This window comes from Rhyacophila brunnea, unplaced genomic scaffold, assembly GCF_057557595.1.
Source record: "Rhyacophila brunnea isolate RB1 unplaced genomic scaffold, BYU_Rbru_1.0 scaffold_4, whole genome shotgun sequence".
NCBI classification, from domain to species: Eukaryota; Metazoa; Arthropoda; class Insecta; order Trichoptera; family Rhyacophilidae; genus Rhyacophila; species Rhyacophila brunnea.
In genome coordinates, this window is record NW_028233068.1 from 9,613,759 (window position 1) to 9,635,885 (window position 22,127).

The window sequence follows — 22,127 nt, forward strand, 5'->3', positions numbered from 1 at the left end:
AATCTAAAAATAAAAGGGAAGGGCACTCTAAATCTGCTTAAGGGCGATACTTTGACTAAGGATCTCATTGTCAATATCCAAAGCCATTTGAATGAACAACACAGTTTGCCCTACCAATTGGCATTGCAACTAACGAGATTTTCAAGTTCAAGACGTTCCACACATAAGTAAGTAGTGTGGTATTTACGTAACCTTATAGGCTTTATAGGTTGATATTTAACTGATTACTATAGAAGGTTATTCAAATTTGATACGCGTTATTACTAATGTACCATTAGTTATATACTTTACCTAATTCAAGGTTCAATCACATAATAATGTTATAATACAATCCTAATAAAACCAAACAATATATTATAATACTGCTTAAGTGGATTTTGTTTACATTAGCTTCGCTGGAACCGGTAAGATAGATAATAGGAAGCCAATAAAAAACATCATAGCCATCATGTAACCGCAAATCAGTGTTTTCTAAACGTGACTTAAGTATCTAAGTAAGGTTTACACTGAGTATGGTTATTAGTCGTAACTTGTATTCTTTTCAAATTTATTTATTTTACATATTGTAATGGACATGTTGTTTATTTTCCCAAGGTGCAGAAAAAAACTGCCACTGGTAATGCCAATTGGGAGGGCGATAACTATGTTCAACCAAATTGCTTCGGGTGTTGATATATTCCGCTTGCGTGAGGTGAGTTTAGGTGGACGATATTTTATAAATTCTTAAAATAGGGTCTCCGTCTCGTTGTACTTCTTTGAACTTCTATAATGTGTATAATTATTGTATTTTCACTGCTTTTATAGGTTTATAATATTATGTTCTCTTTTTATATTTTATCCCTTTTATTACTTTTCTTTTTCTCTCTTCTTTATAATAATGTTTCATGTCATGTTGTGAACGTCTTAAACTTATAATTTGTAATGTCCACAATACTGTTGTAATGTCCACAGAACTGAATTGAATTTTCAAATAAAATACAGGGTAATGTGAGTAAATAATACAATTAGAAAATAAGAAAAAAAGAAAGTAGGTAAGTTCATGTAAACAGAATGAACTAGGTTAATAGACCCTATCTTAAAAACTAATAAAACAACGTCAACCTAAATTGACCCTCACGTAAGTGGAATATATCAATATTCGAAGCGATTTGATTAAACATAGTTTTTGCACTCCCAATTGGCATTACTATTAATGACCAGTGGCGAAGGGTGGAGGTAGGCTGTTAAGATTCGCTATAAATAGTGCATACTAAACTTTTTTAGTCATATGTATTTGTTTTTATTGAACTAAGACTACAATTTACAGATGGTGTTAGTTGGTTTTTAAAAATCAATTAAACCATGCCTAAACGAAACCATAATAGTTTTGGTCTAATTTGGGCAATACGACAAAATTGTACACACTTTTTCATTCGTAGTTATTTGTTTTTGTTGGATTAAAAATATATATTACACATATTTTTGGTTAATTTTTTTAATTCATTAAGCCCTGCCTAAACCAAACTATAATAAATAAAAAATATTATTCTATTTATAAAATATTCAAAGTTATGTATGATTTAATTGCGTAATTTTAGATATTTTATAGATAGACATGTATTTTTTGACTATTATCTATTATGGCTTGGTTTCTCAGGGTTTAATTGAATTTTAAAAAACTAACCAACACTATCTTTAAATTGTAGTCTTATTTCAATGAAAACAAATATGTATGTCTGAAAAAGTTTAATTTGCACTGTTTATGGCAGATCTTAACAGCCTACCTCCACTGTTAATGACAGGTTAGTAATGCACCTTGGGAGAACAAACAACGGATGCCCTCGATTCCTAAGATCAGTTCTAAGATCATCAGAGAGACACAAGCCAATACCATCAACAATGGCAGAGTTTTCATTTACGCCACGTATAAGTCGGAAAAAATATGTAGCTAAATAAACCCAACCTGGATTTTATAGCTAAACGTTAGTGTAGTAGTAGTGGGAATGGTAGAAAGGGCCACATTCCAATACCCCCATCAGTACCGCTGGTGCCACGATACGAATCAGTAACACTTTTGTTTTAGTTTAGTCTCCATCGCACGCGCAATTATGTTTATTCTTTACATGTGTATTGTGTTAGGATACACAATTGAGTCGCTTAGAATCATAACTCAAATATTCCAACTTTACATGTGTATTGTGTTAGGATACAACAATTGAGTCGCTTAGAATCATAACTCAAATATTCCAAAAATCAAGTTTTGAGATAATCGCTAAAAACAGACAGAGCACTATTTTTTGTAATTAGAAGAACAGTATTGAACTCCCTAGAATATTAATGAGTGAGAGAGTCGAATAACTTTTTTTTTTAAAAATATATATACCTAATACTCCTGACGTTGCAGACATACAGCATACTATGAGAAATAGAGCTCCCCGATTGGTTAGGAAGGCGTTGGTGACAAAACTCTATTCTTTGAAATATACGACATATTACACCAACAATGAACTTTGTCAACGATTTTCACGTGGTTTAAATTGACTTTTAATACTCAACTATTTTTCGGTATATAGATTAATTCATTTAGAATCACTTGGCATATTTAACTAAAAAACGACAAAATTGCAATATGTGAGTTATGATTCTAAGCGACTCAATTGAACTTACCGAAGAAGAAGTAGCACTCCATCACCTTAATAGTAGTATTGATCGAACGGAGTTATCAAACGCTCATTCCAATGATACTCTCCTCAAAATGGTCATAAATAAATTTAAAAAAGCCATGTGTCAAAAAAAAAATTGCGGTTTTTTGCCCGCCAAAAGTTGTGCCGAAGGCATCCGAATTGGCAAACTCGTTTTTTTCTTACTCATTATTATATACAAGTAGGGACAAAAAATCTTCAACCCCACCTTTTGCAACCAAATAGTACAGATTGACTGGACTAATAGGAGCATTTGTCATGGAGATCGCCAGATAAAGGTGCCGTTCATCACAGAGAGACACAGTCCAGAGCGCAACCACATGTGAGAAGAAAATCCATTGAGGTAGGTTGTCAAACTTAACGTCAAATCTTCCCAGACAACTTTTGGTTCCGTCTACGAGAAAGTCATATGTTATTGTTATTCTGGCGATATCTTTATAACCATGAGATACACTCTGTATGGTGTAAAACCAAATTAAATTACTATTTTTCTCATATTAAGTAAAGCATATTCGCATACACAGAGCGGACGTTACATCAGCCAGAACTGGAAATGGAACCGGAACCGAACTGAGAACTCCTCAATTATTTTGAACCCTCAATTCCGTAAATCAAAAAGCCCAGAATAGAACTGAGAACCGTTAAAAATTACGGAGTTCAGGAGGTGCCATTGATCTATCGTTTTTTACCATGCTGGAAGAAGACGTTATTCCAAAAAATATTTTATCAGGTATAGGTACACTCAGACGAAATGTTTTACAAACTTTTTATAACTAATATGATTGAACATATACAAACATGTGTAATCAATCATATACCTACTTCATCAGGTAAATATGTCTTGAAGAAATAGTAAAGACACCTACTTTTTGAGTTTTGAAATGAAAATTAAATATCCATTATATTCCTATAACTAGGTAACTATATTCGTTTCGTAAAGAACTGCAACCGAACCCATGCGATTTGTTCACAGTATCGACTCTCGGAACAGAGCCGTTAAAACAAATGGGGGTTCTACAGGTTCTGATATTCACAGACATATTTTATTTTTGTGGATTTTTTTTTTCGACCGTGTCCGATCCTAATAGGATCATATTGTGGGCTTACAGGCAGAATTCACTAACTCCAAATACACAGTTCTGAGATAATCAATGTTTTGCGTTTTTGTTTTTCTTAAAATGATTGTAAAATCTTTATTTTTTGAATTCTTCATTACTTTTATTTTTTTGTATGTTCAATAATCTTAAATAGTGACTTATGCCAGTCAAGCAGCATTACTTTTTCTATATAATGACATTAAAATCTCAATTTCGTCAAAACTGGAGTTAGTGACTTCTGCCTATACGCCCACGATATGGGCGTCCACAGAGTAGAGGTTTGTATTAACAGATTTTGTTTTTTACGAGAAATGGATGTCTACCACTTGCTCAACCTATTAGGTCCATACCCTGACTCACACATAATTTGAAAAACAATATGTGTGCCAGACCCAGGATTCGAACCTGAGACCCACGGCGTGATAGTCCAACGCTTTCAGCCGCACGGACAAAACTTCAATTTTGGGACGAATCGCATTGCACTGACAGATTGTCCCCCCCGATCGTCTGAACCGAACGCCCCCGTTCTTGAAACGTCACTTTGTATCTTTCACGGGAGTCGTTACCAACATATAATAATTCGGTTCCATGATTAAACAGAACATGAATAAACAAAACATGAAAAAACAGAACGGTGGCAAAACAGAATAATATGAAAAAACAGAACAGTGACAAAAAAGAACAGCGATAAATATAACTATGACCTTTCAGGAAAAATATAACATTTAATAATAAAGTTGTCGTACATGGTATATAATTATGGTGTAAGGATTTTTAATAACACAGGTTTTCAGCACGCCGTTAAAATATATGTATATATATATATTCTGCATTCCTAATCGCTAGAAAACCTCAATTAAACGGGACACAACTCGGTGTTGCCATAAGCTATGTATATCTCGTCTTAATCAATCTAATAATAAGTTAAACATGCTTGTGTTACTAGGTACAATGAAATAATTAGTTTAATAATTCTATGAAGTTGTGCATGATTATCAAAATCAAGCAGATAAATTGAGGTTTTTACGCCGAATGGCCAACATGCAATGATTATAATATATATTTACTTATATATATATATATTTCGGTTATAAACTTAAGTTTTAAAAGTATTTAATTAATAAATAGATACGATAAAAATGAATGTTTTATTTTCCCTCAGGCTGTTCTGTTTTGTCACCGTTCTGTTTCTTCGTGTTCTGTTTATTCATGTTCTGTTTCGTCCGGTGTTTTTGATTACCCTTGTAATCAGATTTATCAAAAACCAAACGTCTGAAATGAGTTCAGCGGTTAGTTTACACCGACTAAATTACACCAATGCTTCTAAATCAACTGTTCCTGTCACGTATTTATTTATGTTGTTAGCATTGACAATACATTATACCTACATACGTATGTATAGTATATTGCAAATGCTAAGAAAATAAAATGTTTAACATTTAGCCGCACATGTCGTAAATTCATAACGAAATACATTATTTTACCATTGAGAATATGTACAGATCAAATATGCCTTATTGTCAAAGATTGGTTTAACCGCAGATTAACAGAGTATTCTCAAACTTTTCGACGACCAAACAAGATGTAGGTACACGAGATAACCATTTCAAATAAGCATACGTTGTTAGTAGATGTAAAATCAGAAAACCCTCGTTGCTATAGCAGTTCATCATACGAAACAACAAATCGAAGCTTTACAACAAAATATATGAAGAATACGTGAATGCCCCAAACATATATAGCTGACATATATATAGAAATATTATAATATAACAGTTAAGGCGATGTCTTCACCAACCAGAAGCACCTAGCGGAAAAATACGAAGCTTGCAATTTGAGACATTTTTTTGATAATTTACAAGTTCAACTGTATTAATTAAAAATATGTATCTGAAAAAAAAAAGAAAAATATTTTTTATTTTAAGTCAAAGGTAAACTTACAAATTGTAAAAAAATCTGAATTTGTCACAGGACCCATCTTATGTTTGCATATATTTTATGGTCACATTTATTATTAAAAGTAAGTTTTTTTTTATATTTATTTTAGAAAACATAGATTTTTTATAAAAATATAAATGTATATAACTTGAAATCCTTTTTATTATTTCCCAACCTTATTTGTGTCATGCCCCACTTCAACGCTTCAAAAATCTCCATGCCTATCAAAATTTCATAGTTAACTTACAAATTCTGAAAAAAAATGAATTGCTTCAAATAAAAAATCCTCATAGGATTTTTTTAAAATATAACTTTTGTAAGTAAGTACCTATGTTTATTATATTTGAATTAGATGTACAACTCGGCAGAAAATTAGTGCGATCCTTGTGCTCGACGTGAGCTGCAAAGAGTTTTTATGTGAGGTAGGTACTAAATTTGGTCAAATTTAATCTTAAATCTCCACAGTATGTGATATCAAAACGATTTCTTTATAAAAAATCATTTACAGCGCTAAAGCGCCGCATTTAACTAAATATTATGATAGGAATGTCAACATTTTCTCGGAAAGTCATGGTTGTAATATTAACAAATATTATCGAAAATGAGTTTTTTAACATTTTTTTTTTAAATATTAATGATTTGCACATTGCCTCTCAAAACATTCAAATTTCCCCTCGGTGGGGCGTACGTCCCACATTGGGTAACACTGGTTTATAGTATACCTACTCAGAAAAAATATAAATAAACAATTGGTGTAGAATTGTAACCTTCACGTTTTAGTTAAGGTACGACTCGTGCCATATAAAACAAGTAATTTATATTATTTACGCATATGTACTATTATAATATTATAACATTTAGTGGCACATAGCAATTATCAATTTATAGTTTGCCTTGACTTGTACAATATAATATTAAGTATTATTTTATTGGCCACACTTTTTTAAATAATTACTTACCACAGATGTTTCTGTACCACTGTTTTTCTTATTGTTAGTATGTATTTAAATTAGGAACGGTGGAGCGCTGGAAAACCACTGTCATCTAATAAGCTGGGTACTCATTAGCGAGTCGTAGAGTATACTTACGTTTTTTTTATTACAAAATTTTTAAATATAATAATGAAAAGTTATTGCAACCAGCAAAGTTTCCATGTATACATTATAATATAGTTAAACCTAACAAGATAGATAGTAAGAATAACATAAATATATAAAAATTACATAAGAATAATTACAAGATAAAAAGAACTTTTTATATACTTTCAACGTTTTTAAATTTTCTGTTGAATCATATAAACTTGGCTTGACAAGCTTAAGCGATCAAAAAAATTGTACTTGATAGAAATACTGAATAATGAAATGTCATTCCATATTGATTAATAATTTAGTTGCTAGGACCCCCTAGCAAACAATAATGGTATCGAAATAACTTTTCATACTAAATAGAATTAACTAAAAATGAATTCAATTCTACTTAAAGATGGCTAAAAATATTAAAAAATGCATTGGCATCGTGTTCTGATATATTCTAAAAGTTTCAAATGTCTAGCTAGTCGGGAAGTTAGTTAAAAATCGATTGCAAGATTTGTACCGGATAAACAACCACCGGACAAATAAGAATACGAGCTAAGAAAAACGTTGTAAAAAATGAGGAAGAATAATGAATAATTAATTTATATACAAAAAAAGAAACATAAAAAAATATATATTGTAACTATGCACTTGTTTTGCACTCTTTACTACACTGATATGCCTCTTTTCCTGATTACCTCGCATAAAATTAGATCAAATGATATGCACTTGTATTAATATTATGTATTTGGTAATAAATATGTAAATATTATATAAATAACATAATATATTAAAAAATATATTTATAATTTAGTACTTACACCATTTTTATCCTAGAGCCGGAATGAAAAGTTATGAATCATATACCTACTCTAAATGTAACCATTCCAATGGGTCTATTCCAAACGTGGGCAAATGCGGCTCTTCGTTGGGCTAAGTGCGACTCCCAATTTCATAAAAGTATATACCTATCTGAATTATTAATACTTGCTGAAAGAGGAGCTGCGGAATTAGAGTCATTTTGAAAGAAGATCAGGTAGGTACCTATTACTAATGCAGCACAAGTCAAATACCATAATTGAATTTTTGAAACTTGTGCCAAAATTCAAATATTCTAATTAAAAGAAAGCTACTTGCTGATTATTTTCAATTTTCGGTACGACATGTTGTGAATCATTACACCCACTCCTCTGTGAAGTATTTAAAATCAAAACATCGTAAACAAACGAGCATTTGACAGATTTGCTGCGAACGGCTGTAACAAATTGAACACCAAATTTTAGAAATTTAACTTTTTACATGTAACCATAATATCTACGGTGACCATTCGACCCTTATTGCAGAGTACGGTTCTTTATTTGGTCCATTGAAATTTTAAACCAGTTTTAGAAATCTTGCAAATTCGTACATAAAGGCGACAAATTACAGTCTTTTCATCCAATGAAATCATTGTAAGTATACTTTTTTGGATTTCGCCAGTAGTTGCCTTTTTAATATTTCAAGTGATTAAAGGTTCCCCTTGTATTAAAAAACATCGCAATTAAATTATTTTTAATCACCATATTAAATGTCATGTCATTATTTTTAAGTGGCCAAGCCAGATATTTGTATATAAACATACAACGCATTTAATTGTTTTTAAAAATAATTTTGCAATCTATTTTTTTCGTATGAACCAATTTACAATCCATTTAACTTTATTTAAATATAATATACAACATATATGGCAACCGTAAACCTAAACATACCTACATAGTAATATTAAACAAGTTTGGTAGACGTATGACCTTGCTTTCGCACTTATTGTTACTTGTATTGCGAAATTAGAATAAAATGAATTATTATGTTTTTTAGTCGGGTACCTATGTATAACTACTAATTATTTTGTTACTATTATCATTATTATGTAAGTACGAGTATAAGCAAAAGCAACATTGTAGTATTATTTATCAAAGTGCTCTAGCGTAATAAAGTACTAGAGTACTAGATTACTACAGTACTAGATTGTTAGAGTACTAGAGTACTAGAATGAAGATGTTGACGTTGACGAAGTAGGGAGAATTGCTTCATATTCACTTAATCCATAAATTATGTCGAAACAAACACTAGACAATATCACCAAACTTTTCAATATTCAACATATCCATCGTCAGTTTGAACAATCTGTCTTGATGCGTCTTGGATTTTGAATAGTCAGATGATGTAGCTTCCATGCAGTTGCTAAGGTATTTTCCACCTCCTTTTCCCTCAAGGGTGGGACTTAAGCAAGCAAAGGCCACGCTTGTGCCTCCCTCAGCAGGGGTCTTGACGTACTTTGCCAGGCCAACGAAGCAGGGTCCTATCAGCATTAGGCCATTCTTATACATGTCACTGCCGACCATTCCAGGGTGCACTGCATAGCTGCGAACATTTGCATTTTCTCTCTCCAGCAGATGGTCTAACGAGCGACTAAACATCAACTGTAATGTAAATGATAATAATAGTGAATAAACAAAAGAATCCGGACAACAATAGACAGTCTCTGTGCAAAATATGCTTGGGACGAGAGCAGTTGAATTTAAATGGCAGTCAACACATATTTTTGTTTTAATTTTATATCAATACCGTCACAACAATAATATGGTTTAGTATAGATAGACTATAGCTCATGGTTGGCAAACCTTTTTACCTACGCGTGCCAAAATTTCCCAAAAATATTATTTTTTGACTGCCTGACGTGCCGAGCAGTGTTTCATAGGGAAAAAATAGTCTATTCAAAAAGTTCAACAAATATAATTGAGTTCTTGCGTATTGCTGTATTGTTTAGGTTGGTTTTTTACGCACAATTTGACGGCAAAATTGTTCCGATCAGATGAGGCAGTGGCATTGAGGGTTTAATGGTTGTAAATCGATCAAACTCAGAGTTTCGCGGCACTGCTTCCCCCGCCGCCTGTTGAGATCAGTGTGATAATATTAGGTGTGACGCATAAAACCTTAGAACCGACATATGCAATTAAATTAAACGTAATACTTATTCTTGAAAAGTATCTGCCTGCTATTTTTTATACAATGCGATCTGTCATATTGTATACTTGAATTTCGTAGTTTCCGTTTGCGCATAGATTGGGAAATATGTAAGTATTGGTAAAATTTTTATTTAAAACTGAATAAAATACGCATGGCTATGTCTTCGTTATTATTTAATATTATTTATAATTTATCTATATTTATCTGTAAAACGTTTCTGTATTTTTTTTAAAATTACTATATCTATTTTTTCTTTCTCTTCAACATAAAACATTCGCGCGCCATGCAAAATCATCTCGCGTGCCATAAATTCGTTATTACTGATATAGCCATATTGCCTAAGCAAGAATAGCAAACTGCTTATCTACAAAAAAGTTATTCGACCAGTAGCTACTGAGGCCGAGAAGAATGGGTGAACTCACATGTATGCTGGCAGCATTCTTCATAAACATCACTTCGATGGGGGGATGTGTGTGACGTCATTACTGACAGGGTAATTTATAACACGGATTCTAGATTTATAATCCTGCGCAGGACAGCAATTTATTTAAGTTAAAACATAGGCAAACATCGATAATTTTATAATATAGGCTACAACAAGGGTCTTAAATTATTAAACACGACACTGGCGTTATATTTGGGGTCGGTTTATTATTGTCATCCCGCGCACTAACACTGGTTTGCTTTATTGGGTTCGCGGTTTGCTTTAAGGGCAACTATATAGATTATTATTCACACGACAACGGTAAGGGGTGTCACTTTTTCTAAGATATGATAACTTTCGATTGATTATTTTTAACGCGAGGATGAAACACGTGTTAAACGTATCCGCCGCGCCGCGAACGGGCGGGGGAATGTTTTTGTCAGCTTCACTGCCGGATTGGAACTGATCCTGACTTTCAAAAAAATATCAAAAAAATGTTGATGGCGAAAGGTACTTTCACGCCCTGAAGGCGCGATATCCAAGGGGTGCGGGCGGGTTGTTTGTCGCAGCTTGGAACTGTAAATTTTTGGGTGCGAATCGGCCCTTCTTAGAATTCGTCGGTCAAGCGGGAGCGCCATCTCGCACGGCAGAGAGTTCAAATCTTCGGCCGGGGCCCTCCTGTCTTTGATTAAATATTGGATTTGGAATTTGAAATTGTCGCGCCGGGGTCTTTTTTTTTGTCTGGTAGCACTACCTATGGCTGTGAGACATGGTCCTCATTCAAAGGGAAGAACATAAACTGGCCATATTCTAAAGTAAGATCCTCAGGAGAATTTTCGGGCCCACATTAGAAAATGGAAGTTACAGGATAAAAATGAACCACGAGTTAGAAGAGTTAATAAAACATGAAACGGTGGTGAAATTCTGTCGATCCCAAAGACTAAGGTGGGCTGGATACGTTGAGAGAATGCCTGAGCACAGGACGCCAAAAATCATGACCAAGTGGATCCCACAGTGGAAACGGTCTAGGGGCAGACCAAAGAAGAGGTGGGCTGACTGTATCAAAGAGGACTGGAGAAAGATGGGGAGGGCTGGAGACTGGAGAGGAGCAGCCAGGGAAAGGAGCGTGTGGAGGACAATTGTAAAGGAGGCCAAATCCCGCCCCGGGATGTAGTGCCGAGAAAGAAGAAGAAGAAGGTATAGCCTCTCCCCCTACATACCAACTCATGTACTTATGTTAGTTGACAATTAGTAGACTTCACAATACCATATTCACAGACAATTTTTTAATCTGGTGAAATATATTATTTACATAAAAATATTTGATTCTTGAAATTATCTATTTATTTAAATAAATATATTGGGAGGCAACTGTTTCGATCGGGAGTCCCATGTAGGGGGGCTGATCATATTTATAATCGACAACAACAGACTGAGAGGAAGTATGATTGCAGGATCTCAATTAAAGTTTTTGGACTCCGTAAATAAGGGTGACTAATAAGGTGCAAGCGGGTTTCTTTAAGACAGTGGTGCACCAGCTTTTTGAAAGAAGGGCCAATTTATCCATTTTCTAATTTTTCACGAGCCGCAAAGGGTAAAAGTGTTGAAAAATACTTAGTAAGTTAGTTTCATAATCGAACTCGATTTTTTAATATCGATTCACAAACAACGTCGTGCACTAACAAAATTCCTGGAGAGCTAACACTAAAATGCGCGTTTTGAAAACAATGATCTAAAAATAGACTGCACCTGCGCCACAGACGGTGTGACTCATTGTAAAAAGATGAATTTCGTTCGCAAATCTATACCCGTGAAAATATAATCATATTAAATAATAAAAAATAGCATTAAGTTTTCTATGAGTGACAATTCAAAGGATATACCGTGACTACTGCATAATTTTTATCATATTCAATGACAAATTTGGTGATGAAGTACTTGTTATTTTGGGCCGCAACAAATGCCATTTCGGGCCGCGTTTGTGCACCACTGCTTTATGAGAAACATTTTATGGTTTATTAATAAACACAGGTTCCTCTTTATAGATATCTGGCACTTCTGGATAACACAGATAAGTGTGGTGGAAAATTGAACCCTACCTATATTGCAAGTAAATAAATTGATTAAACCATATTTCTGGAAGCCATTTAAGGAATATATTAAATCCTAAATAAAATAAAAATCAGTTAACATTAAATCAACACCAATCATGTACGAAGTTATATCAATTACTTGCCGTTTTCCAAATATTATATTGCGATCAAGTTCCTAGTATTATTAATATTATTATATTATTTTATCTACAGCGGGAAATATTTTTAAATCGTACGGAATATAAGTCAACGGTGATTCTGTTTCATTTTGTATTCAAAGTTATTCATATTACCTGTGCAAGTTTTGTTTGGGCATATGACTTTCCGTCAGCATAATCTTCCTTCAGGTTGATATCATCAAAGCTCATTTTAGCATTAAAATGAAAGCACGACGAGACATGCACCACTCTTGAAAAGAATTGACATCCTTCCGCAGTTTTTTTCAATGTTTCCATCAGAAGATGCGTCAGCAGAAAATGCCCCAAATAATTAGTGGCCAACTTCTCTTCAAAACCATCACCCGTCAGTTTAAACTGACCAAAATATATTCCAGCATTGTTGACCAGAACGTGCAACTTGGAGTATTTAATCAGGAAACTTCTAGAGAAGTCTTTTACTGACTTCATAGAAGACACATCGAGAGCCATCGCGGATACTTTTCCTTCTGGGCATTCTTTTCTCATGTCTTCCATTAAGTCTTCACATTGCTCAGGATTTCTTACAGCAATTACAACATTCATTCCGTTTTTCATTAGTATCTTGACAATTTCTGGTCCAATCCCTCTTCCTCCACCTGTGACTATTGCAACATGGTTTTTTCTATTTTGAGGATTCTCCAATTTATTTTTGCTTTTGAATCGTGCATCAATGATAGAAAACACAATGTTTATCATGAGAGATCCTAAATCGTATTGAATTGGATTTCTAAATGCCCTCCATGGAAAGAATTTGGCACACATACCTATTATGGTGACAACGGTAATGATTGCTATTACAGACATTACTGCTTTATATACTAACTGGTTGTTTTAGTGAACTTCTCTCAATCCATCGACGACGGTTGGATCTGAAAATTAAAAGATTTTAATTATAGATAAAACTTTTTTATTTATATATTTTTTTTGTCATAATTCGTCACCTCAATACTACAATTAGATAACTTGATTTTCACTGTTTTTGAGATAAATTTATTGAAATTGATTCTACTCTAAAAAATGATGTCAATTTCAATTAAATTTGATTTATTTTTTAACATAATATTGTGGACATTACAAATTATAAGTTTAAGACGTTGACAACATGACATGAAATATTATTATAAAGAAGAAAGAGAAAAAAAGAAAAGTAATAAAGGGGATAAAAACGAAAATATTAAAAGAGAACATAATTAAACATACAAAAGTAAAATCAAAAGCAGTGGAAATACAATTATACATATATAGAAGTTCAAAGAAGTACCTACACCGAGTTTGCTAAGGAGACCCTATTTTAAAAATTTATAAAATATCGTCCACCTCAACTCACCCTCACGCAAGTGGAATATATCAACACCTGAAGCAATTTTGTTGAACATAGTTATCGCTCTCCCAATTGGCATTACTAGTGGCATGTTGGTTCTGCACCTTGGGAGAATAAACAACTGATGTTCCCTATTTCTAAGATCAGGGACACACAGGTCAACACTCCCCAGGCAGAGTTATCATTAAAACCAGGTAAGTCAGAAGTTAATGGGAACTGTATTAATTCTTTATATTTGAAAATATTAGACAACTTTAAAACCATAAATGCATTGAATAAATAAAATAATATATCTACAATATTTTTTCATGCAATTGAACATTATTTAATTGTTCCTAATTAGACAACCACAATTTTTATTTTAAATAATCATTACAGCCTAGATTTATGATAATCAAGTAAAGTTTAAATTTCATTTTCCTAACAATCCCCAAATCTTAGTTATCTAGATGTAGTATTCAGGTGACTATATAATGATGGCTGCTGACCTTATCTCATATTGTATTATTTTACATATTCCAAAAATTGTCTGCGTTTTTCTGCGCAGTTCCAATTTTGAAAACATCATTTTGCAGTCGATGACAGATGAACAAAACAAATAAAAATAGCGGTGCTGTCATTTGCATTTCGCACTGAGAAATCTTTATTAATTGAATACATGCTTATTATAATATAATATCAGTGCCGAAGGGTGGAGGTAGGCTCTTAAGATTTGAAGATTTATAAACACTCAGAATTGACAAAATCACATGTATGTATTGTGAGATCACCGGGAATTAAACCCTGAGACCCCGTATGATATCGAACTATGGAACGAGGTGCTGTCATTTGCATGTCGCACTGAGAAATCTTTCTCAATTGAATACATGCTTATTATAATATAATATCAGTGCCAAAGTGTGGAGGTAGGCTTTTAAGATTTGAAGATTTAGAAACACTCAGAATTGATAAAATCACATGTATGTATTGTGAGATCACCGGGAGTTGAACCCTGAGACCCCATACGATATCGAACTATGGAACGACTGCTGATTATGAAATATGCCCTCTTTTTATCATCGCCAAATTTATGGGAACACTAACTGTGTCCCATTTTTTTCTAATAGAAAATGTTATGTTCCTCAGGCTTTTCACCATTATTTCATAATACTATTGTGTTACCTAACCAAACCTAACCTAACCTAACCTAAACTAACCCAAACTATTAAATAATCCAGTATATCGGGTATTTTCAAAATGTGTTTTCCGTTGTATTCCTGATAACCGAACAGTACCAAAAAATTATACCTACTTTTAATACACAAGATAATGTATTGATTTGTCCAAGATATAATACTAATATATCCACATGCCGTTAAATCTTTCACAACATCGACACAAAACAGTCAATTATTTCAAATTTTATTTTCACTATTTACACAATAATAATATATTGAAATTCGTAACTCTCGAACACGTTAGATTCACTCAAGGTTTTGGTTTAATGATGATTTTGAATGCAATAGCAAAATCATAGAGAGAAGATACTTATTGGACATTTTTTTATATGTAGGTATATGAATTTTTCCTGTTGACGTAGACACTTGTGATTAATTCTGTCATTCGATGGCTGTGTTTTTTACTAATTCTGTTGATAAACACATACAATTGGCATAGAGTCACTTGTCAGTTGGCACCCATAAATTTACTACAACAGAACAAAAAGAAAACTTTTGGGAAAATGCAATTCTAGATTTCAGCTAAGATGTAAATAAAATTTCTGCTTTTTGGTTTTAGGAATTTCAGATTTCTGTGATGAACAGTTTCAACACGTGAATTAACTCTGACAGATATTGTATTTCAGGTCACAATCTGATTATTTTTTGCAATACCATCAGGGTTTGAAATGGACCGGAGCGCACCGTAACGCTATTTCGGTTAATGAAATCCCCAAAATTATCGCACCGTCTCGTGGAAAATCAATTTGACCATCAGTAGATAGACCATAATATAACAAAAAAAATAGGTAACACACTTATTTTTATGTAATATACATGCTTACATACGATTCTTCTTCTTCTTCTTCCACTATGTTACGTCCCAACATTGGGGCATAGGGCAAGCACAAGTTGGCGCCACTTCCCTGGGCCCATCGCCAACTCTTGCGCCTCCCGCCATGTCAGACCTGCAGCATGTAGGTCTCTCTTGTAGCACCGCTGCAGGGTGAGGGAGGGCCGGCCACGGCGACGGAACCCTTGAGGCTGTGCCACAAGGGTACGAAGTGCCGCACTCTTTGGCGGCATCCGGAATACGTACAATTACAAACAATTAAATGAATTTCATACAATTAAATAATGTTAATATTATTCGACCATGTCCGATCCTAATAACATCATCCACAGAGTAGAGGTTTTGTATTAACAGATTTTGTTTTTACGAGAAATGGATGTGAGCCACATGCTCTACCTATTAGGTCCATACTCTGACTCATACACAAATTGTAAAACAATAATGTGTACTTGCCAGACCCAGGATTCGAACCTGCGATCCACGACGTGATAGACCGACGCTCCGGTTCGTAAATTTTGCCATTTTAAGCGCTGAATGTCATACATAATATTATAATATACTGGTTTGAGGAACAGATATAATATTTGCATGTGAATTAAAACCAAACAAATTGAAGAAAACCGTATCTGCGCGTACCTGTGATACACGTTCAATTGTACCTACCTGCGCAAGTATACAGTATAGATTTACAAGTTCAAACATTTTCATGGCATTTGTTTAGTTAAAAGACTTGTACCATATTATCATACACAATAATACGCCCATGCATATATGTGCATGAAAAATCAATTCAAACACCACTTCGATTCGTATAAAATATAAATATTACTGGGTGGACAAGAATGCACGAAAAAATATTTAAATAGTTGTTAATTATTAAGAATTTTATGCTGGCAACTATAAATTAAGAACGTACATCATTTAAAATAACAGAACAATATTAAAACGAAGTCGAATAAAAAGAACGTTTTTGAATGAAAACATAAGTTATATGTCATCTAGTCAAAACAAAATGGACTTTTATGCATCAATATTAAAATTGTCGGTAATTGTGCCGCAGAGGTACCCATGAGGGTCAAGCGTGAACTGGAATTTCTGTGTGCTGTTTTTGGATTTTCCCAGTACAATGATATTCTTAACTCTAAAGGTGGACTTCTGGATAGGATTTTCAGTAACGCTATTTTATCAATTTTGCGATGTACATTACCTTTGATACGAGAGGATGTGTACCAACCCTACAATGGTTTTTTTACACGTATTTCATGCGATTCGCCCGCTACGAACAGAAATTCCCTCACACGGAGCTAATTGGTGCGGGGGATGGAAGTTTGATGGTGGAAATTTCAAGCTGCTTTACTCTTTAATAAGTGAAGTAGATTGGGTGAGTTGCATTATATTTTTGATGTGAATGAAGCGGTACAATACTTTTATAATGGTGTATATAATATGTTTAATAAATGTTTTTCGAGGAAGTCACTATGTCGAGGTGGAAGACGATATCCGAAGTGGTTTTCTCAGGAGATTATTAGAAACATTAGGGTCAAGCACTACTATCACACAGCCTGGAAGGCTAAGCATGGTCAGCATGACTATGAAATGTTTGGCCTTTGTCGTGTGAGGGTGAGACAAGCTGTTCGACTGGCCTATCGAACATATATGGAATCGGTAAAGGATTTCATTCGCGAAAATCCTAAATCGTTTTGGGATTATATAAAATCATTAAGAAAGGACGGTGGATTTGCTTATTCGATGACTTGGAAGGGCGAAGAGGTGACTGGACATAGAATGGAGAAGCATTTGCTGGTCATTTCAGGTCCGTCTACGCAAGTAGTATTCCGAATCTGGATGTCGCCTCAATGTCAAGAAAACGATCATGCGGTGCCCAATCCGTTGACATCTTCCCAATTGATGAGGGTGACGTGTTTAGATTTATTAAAAAACTTAAGAATACGCGCTCTTTGGGACCGGATAATGTCCCTACATTTTTTTAAAGGGGTGTGTTGATTTTGTCAAAGGCCCACTTGCATATATATATAATCTTACAATGGAGACAGGTATCTTTCCGGAAATATGGAAGATGTCGAAGGTGACTCCAATTCATAAGAGTGGTACAGAATCGTCAGTGGAAAACTACAGGCCGGTAGCTGTTCTCTCTGCACCAGCAAAAGTTCTGGAGATGATCATGCACAGCATGATTTCTCCAAAAATTGAGTCATTTATAATGAATGAACAACATGGATTTAGAGCAGGCCGATCAACGGAAACCAACCTGATGGTATTCATTGATTATGTGTCGTCAGTACTAGATAGAGGCAGCCAGATTGACTGTTCTTACAATGATTTCTCGAAGGCATTTGACAGAGTTGATCACGATATTCTAATGGAAAAACTCCAACTAATTGGATTGTCTGATCGATTTCTCAGGCTATTCTGGAGTTATTTTAAGAATCGTCAACAATACGTATCGTACGGCCTTTATCAGTCACAAACATTTGTAACATTTTCTGGTGTGCCTCAGGACTCAAACTTGGGGCCATTGCTGTTCACGATTTTTATAAATGACATAGCATTGGTAATTAAAAATGTTATGTTTTTATTGTTTGCTGACTACTTGAAACTCTTCATGGAAGTTGTCACCTTGGACGATTGTCGTCAACTCCAACTTGATATAGGTAATATATAAGATTGGGGCAGGCGTAACAAACTGGACTTCAATATTGATAAATGCAATGTTTTATCGTTTACTAAAGCCTCACGAGTATTGTTTTTCCAGTACTCGATGCATGGCAGAGTTCTCTCGCGAACATCATCTGTAAGAGATCTTGGAATTACGTTTGACGGTAAGCTGACGTTTAGTGGTCATATAGATACCATTTGTAAAAAGGCGCTAAAGATGTTGGGCTTTGTCTTGCGTACTTCCCGGGTCTTTTCGGATGTTACGGTACTAAAAATTCTCTATCACTCCTTAATTAGAAGCAGACTTGAGAGTGGGTCTATCATTTGGGCCCCGCACCAGTTGAAGTACGGCCTTATGGTGGAGAGAGTTCAAAAGAAATTTTTAAGACTCCTTTACTTTCGGCTGTATGGATATTATCCGTGGCTCTATCCGACTACTTTTCTTTTAGGAATGCTTACATACTGTAGCTTAATTAGCTAATTTAGAAGGGATCTTTATTTAGCTACATATTTTTTCAGACTTATACGCGGCGAAAATTTCAACTCTGCCACTCTTGGTGGTGTTGGCTTGTGTGTCTCTGATAATTACCCTAGGAATCGAGGGCATCCGTTGTTTGTTCTCCCACGGTGCAGAACTAACCTGCCATTAGTAATGCCAATTGGGAGGGCACTAACCATGTTTAATGAAATCGCTTCGGATATTGATATATTCCACTTACGTGAGGGTGAATTTAGGTGGACGTTGTTTTATAAGTTTTTAAGATAGGGTCTATCAAAGTTCACTCTGTGTGCTTCCATCTACTTTTATTTTGTTATTTATTTTCTTATATTATTTCTTACTTTAGTACTTATTGCATTAGTAACTCACACTTATCTGTATTTTTATTTTTTAAAATTATTAACACTTATTTTATGTCATGTCGTGAGTGAACGCTTTGAAATTATAATTTGTTATGTTCATTCTATGTAAAATAAATAAATAAATTGAAAATGAGCTTTTATATTTTTTTTACAAAAACAGTTTATTTCATGTAGACAATTATAATAAATACCCTTTTCTGTCGGCGCATCGGTTTTTCGATCCAATAATCGTTAATTGAAAATTTGAAATTTTCATACATGTTGATGCACCATTATCACAAACTAAGATTATTTGAGGTCATATTAGATTAGGTTAGATTAGGTTTGGTTTGGTCTAAAAAGAAAGTTGTAAAATCTCACGGCCACCTCTGCATCACATTCACCAAATTGTCTTTCTCCATGGAAAGCCCATCTTAGGAACTTATTCTGGCATTTACTTATAATTATTACCTATTTAGGAAGCTGTCCCATATACAATTACAGTCCTTTGTGTTTGTCTAAAGTTTCGTTATATTATAAAGTTGGTAAATAATCCCATGGTAATGTTTTTACGTCAAAATACGACCAGTTAATTACTTACTACATTTAAAATATCATGTTAATTATATCTAATGGCCAACTACTGCAAATGTGCCAGTCGCGTTGTTAGCACTAAATGAGTTACCACATTGACTGCTGACAAGATAATTAGTTTTTAATACCACATTTAAATATCTTGATAATTATATCAAATGACCACCTTAATCGTTACGCACTGGGCGCGTCTTTAGCGTCCAATGTATTACTTTAAAAATTGGAACTGTAAAAAAGACCAATGCGCATTTCAGGCTATATTTTTTAAACACTGTAAAATAATTATGTATAAGATTGTTGCATAGGTGTTCAATGTTTCTAGTAGAGGTGAGTTGGAAATACTGTCATCACTTTGTGTACTCAAGTTTCGGATGAAACTACCCATACTCAGTATGTGTGGCCCAATAAACTTAAGCCTCAATTACATTGAGCTTCTTTACGAGCTGTTTATTGGCGAATTTACAATCTGCCTGTAATTGTCGTAAAGTCGCCCATTGTAATCATCGAATAAGCTAATAAGCAGGTTGTAAACACTCTACCGAGAAAAGTTGAAAACCGGTCAACTTTACACGCTACACGCCGGCGTGTGGGCCTACTGCGTCTGCACAGTAGAGCGCAGTACCAACCTCCCGGTAAAAAAACGAGCTACGTTCTGTCAAAATAGTCACTGGCTTGTGGCTTCTCAGCGAATGGAAAGTTTTGTGTGTAATCATCAAATCGCAGTAGCTGAATCGCCCGCTTTTAAATTCGCCAATAAACAGCTCGTAAAGAAGCTCAATGAAATTGAGGCTTTATTCCAAAAAAATTTGTGATGATATCATCGCGATTCGTTGTTCTGTGCACTCGTCAGTTGGTAGACTTTCAACACTATTGACGTTAAATGCGCGCGAACGAAATAGCACTTGAATATAGGTATATTTTAATTTATTAGTCTATTGCGTTCGAATGTATGAATTTTGTGTCGCAGCACAGTGGTGAGATGACGCACAGGCTTGTTATATGACCGCTCAAAACATGTTTAAAAAAAAAACATCGTTATTCATTTTTGTTCACAAGAATATTGTAACCTAACAGACAAACAATTCATAAATTTAAAATGTGTTTAAAATTTTATAATAAATGGGACTTTTCGACAAGCGGAGCTCAGCGTATTTTTAGTGATTCTGTTAAAGCCGATACACAGTCTGAGTTCTCTGAGGAGATGGTTTGAGTTTCAGTTGACTATGAAACTTTACTTTAGCATACCCACGCCAAACGGTCTATATAGTATTCCAAATACTAGTAAGTATTTTGGAACATGTTTCCATACTAACTATTTTTTTATACTGGTAGTAAGTATACTTAGTCATCAAAATCGACCAGTTTTAACTCACTAAGTACAGCCGTACAAGTATAATATGTTCAACATATAAACACTTATAATATTGAGTAATTGGGCAGGTAATTATTCACAGACGAAAATAATTTAAGTACACATTTTTTGTCCAGTATTGAAATTCATTTAAGCGATAGAATATTATCAAAACTGTCAGATATTTTTAGTTTTCCTTTAGTGTAAAACGTAAATATGTTGCTAATACATAATAATATAGATATTTTTACGAAAAGTGAGTGGTAGACGTTTATTATAAATAAAATGATTTCATGTTTTTATTTTCTAAATACAGAGGTGTAAATTAAATAAAAACGAGATACATTAAAACTATGAATGCTTTAAAAATCTCTCCAACATAAAACGAAAAATGGAACTACGAGTAGGTATATTTCAATTATGAAAATGGATTTTAAAAAACATTCTTTTGAACATTTCTAATTTTCATCATTATGATTTTATTTTAATTTTGACAACAAAGATTTTTCTATAATATTCTATATACCTACCATGTGTCCTTTTTATCCATATAACTTTGAGTTTAGGTGTTTTGACCGCGTCAAACCTTGATTCGAAATACACAAAAAAATCAAGTTTGTTTATTTTTTGAATTAAAAAAAATACTTACGTAAAAAATCGAATTAGTTATTCAGAAATCTTTATTATACCTTCGAAATAACTTATCAAATCAAATGAAAAAATCGCATTTTCGATGAATGCACATTTTATATTAGGGGTTTTTTTTAATTGTCAGTTTATATTATAC

At 33.8% G+C, this 22,127-nt stretch overlaps 2 protein-coding genes across 2 annotated transcripts in view; one reads left to right on the top strand and one right to left on the bottom strand.

The window, feature by feature from the left end:
* Window positions 1-22,127, top strand: part of LOC147066824 (polyprenol dehydrogenase-like) — a 656,880-nt gene that overhangs the window by 516,097 nt on the left and 118,656 nt on the right. The window lies entirely within an intron of this gene.
* Window positions 8,469-15,351, bottom strand: LOC147066831 (uncharacterized). The gene is made up of 3 exons (XM_085954296.1): window positions 15,122-15,351; window positions 12,606-13,378; window positions 8,469-9,248 (listed from the first exon to the last, which is right to left on the bottom strand). Exons 2-3 carry the CDS (start codon window positions 13,311-13,313, stop codon window positions 8,895-8,897), a joined length of 1,062 nt encoding a protein of 353 aa, XP_085810422.1. The 5' UTR covers window positions 13,314-13,378; window positions 15,122-15,351; the 3' UTR covers window positions 8,469-8,894.

Bases quoted from the DNA above. Each gene is read 5' to 3' on its own strand.
- LOC147066831 (XM_085954296.1), bottom strand. From the start codon at position 13,313: ATGTCTGTAATAGCAATCATTACCGTTGTCACCATAATAGGTATGTGT. The intron at 9,249-12,605 runs GTAATATGAATA...TTTACATTACAG, and splicing joins CCCAAACAAAACTTGCACAG to TTGATGTTTAGTCGCTCGTT.